Source organism: Salvelinus sp. IW2-2015, linkage group LG2 (assembly GCF_002910315.2).
Source record: "Salvelinus sp. IW2-2015 linkage group LG2, ASM291031v2, whole genome shotgun sequence".
NCBI classification, from domain to species: Eukaryota; Metazoa; Chordata; class Actinopteri; order Salmoniformes; family Salmonidae; genus Salvelinus; species Salvelinus sp. IW2-2015.
Genome location: NC_036839.1, coordinates 32642824 through 32644930, shown reverse-complemented (window position 1 = coordinate 32644930; position 2107 = coordinate 32642824). Strand labels below are relative to the sequence as shown.

General features: G+C 45.6%; 1 protein-coding gene across 1 annotated transcript in view; it reads left to right on the top strand.

Moving 5' to 3' along the window:
* tmem179ba (transmembrane protein 179Ba) overlaps positions 1-1775 on the top strand; it is an 18376-nt gene extending 16601 nt beyond the window's left edge. The window contains exons 4-5 of the mRNA XM_024008272.3: positions 248-326; positions 755-1775. Coding sequence (XP_023864040.1) covers positions 248-326; positions 755-913 — 238 coding nt within the window. The 3' untranslated portion in view covers positions 914-1775. The remainder of the gene's footprint in view (positions 1-247; positions 327-754) is intronic.
* Positions 1776-2107: the final 332 nt, after the last annotated feature.

Genomic DNA, 2107 nt, shown 5'->3' with positions numbered 1-2107 from the left:
AATGGTTTGTGAGTAGTGGCTCTGACCAATGACGTACTCTAAATGGTTTGTGAGTACTGCTACTACCACCAATACGACTCTAAATGGTTTGTGAGTACTGCTACTACCACCAATACGACTCTAAATGGTTTGTGAGTAGCAGTACTCACAAACCATTTTGTAAACCAGTAGCTGTTTACACACTTTACAAACGTGTCAACATTCCTATTGCAAATGAATGAATTGTGGATTTACTCCCTCTATCTAGCTGTGAAGAGGCTCAGTCTCGAACCTGGATCAGTCCTTACACTGGAACACAGTTCTACACTGGACTGTACAACGCTGGGGTCAGTATTAACACACAGTACTACACTGGACTGTACAGGTCTGGGGTCAGTATTAACACACAGTACTACACTGGACTATACAGGTCTGGGGTCAGTATTAACACAGTTCTACACTGGACTATACAGGTCTGGGGTCAGTATTAACACACAGTACTACACTGGACTATACAGGTCTGGGGTCAGTATTAACACAGTTCTACACTGGACTATACAGGGCTGGGGTCAGTATTAACACACAGTTCTACACTGGACTATACAGGTCTGGGGTCAGTATTAACACAGTTCTACACTGGACTATACAGGGCTGGAGTCAGTATTAACACACAGTTCTACACTGGACTGTACAGGTCTGGGGTCAGTATTAACACAGTTATGACATCACACCGCCCGGTATTCTTCACCACCCCGTCTTCTTCTTCTCTCTCCAGACTGCGGTGTGGGTGAACTTCTTTTTCTGGATTCTGATTGGCGTGCTGGTGGTGATCCAGAGAGGTCAAGGGTCAGAGTTCAGAATGACGGCGGCCGACCCCTTAGCCACGCCCTCTGAGACAGAACCTTTCTTCCCGCGCCCGACCCGGCCCCGGTGACTCATAACCGTCTCGCCTTACGACCTGTTGGCTAGACACGTGTGGATGTGCGCAAACACATGACGGAGACACACACACACACGGGGGACGGACACACACATACTCCTCACTGTCTGACCTGTTAGTAGAGAATGAATGAACCTCACCCTGTGTATGTTTTCAGAGAGAGGCTGTGTGTGAGAGAGAGTCCTCCACACACACACACACACACACACACACACACTGTTCCTGGGGTCAGTGTCTATGCGGATCTCTGGTTCTGAGTACTGCGCCCCAGTGAAGCAGAGATGGCCTAGCTGATTTAAGGCAGCATCCGTCTCTTCACTGGGCTAAAGGATTTAACAAACATATACCAATGGTAACACGTAGCGCCACTGTAGCTTGCTCTGGTCCCTCCATCCACAGTCCTTTCTCTGTGGTCCCTCCATCCACAGACCTTTCTCTGTGGTCCCTCCATCCACAGTCCTTTCTCTGTGGTCCCTCCATCCACAGACCTTGCACTGTGTGTGTGTGTGTGTGTGTATATCCCACTACGGACCACTGCCAAACCAAGGCTACTGCACCACAGTCAGCTTTCAGCAATGTCACACTGTCCTACAGACAGACACACCTTATAATGTCTTCCTGACTACTAAGACACAAAGCAACCATTTTGTTACTGCGTTCCCTTTCTGCCTGCACTTACTTTGCTTTTTAATAATTAAAAAAAGAATCTAAAACATGTATTTTGTTTGAGTGAATGAATTATTGTTGCCATTTGTTGATACTGTATTGTTGAATCCTTTTTACAGAGCTTTATTAAAAGCAGGTATCGACCATCCAATTAAAGATACATTTTGTTTGTCAGATATTCTTAATCCTTTKATTTGTTTTTGTTCTTTATTTCATTCTGGGTGGGGCAACCTTGGTGCTGCTGTAGAGATCAASGGTTTACAGGCTTTTTATCTAGCACTACACTAACACCAGGAGTTTTGATTGGACAGATTGAGAATCATACTGTGTAGAGGAGATTTGATTGGACAGATTGGGAATCATACTGAAGATTATGGAGGGTGTAAGGCCTAATTAGACCCTCTGATAGCCCCTTCAACCGAATCAGCAAGACTTCAGAGCGAAGTGCTATCCCGACACGCACTGCGATATGTTTGGAGTTAGCGCATTTTCATGTAAAATAACGGAGAGACATTACTCATT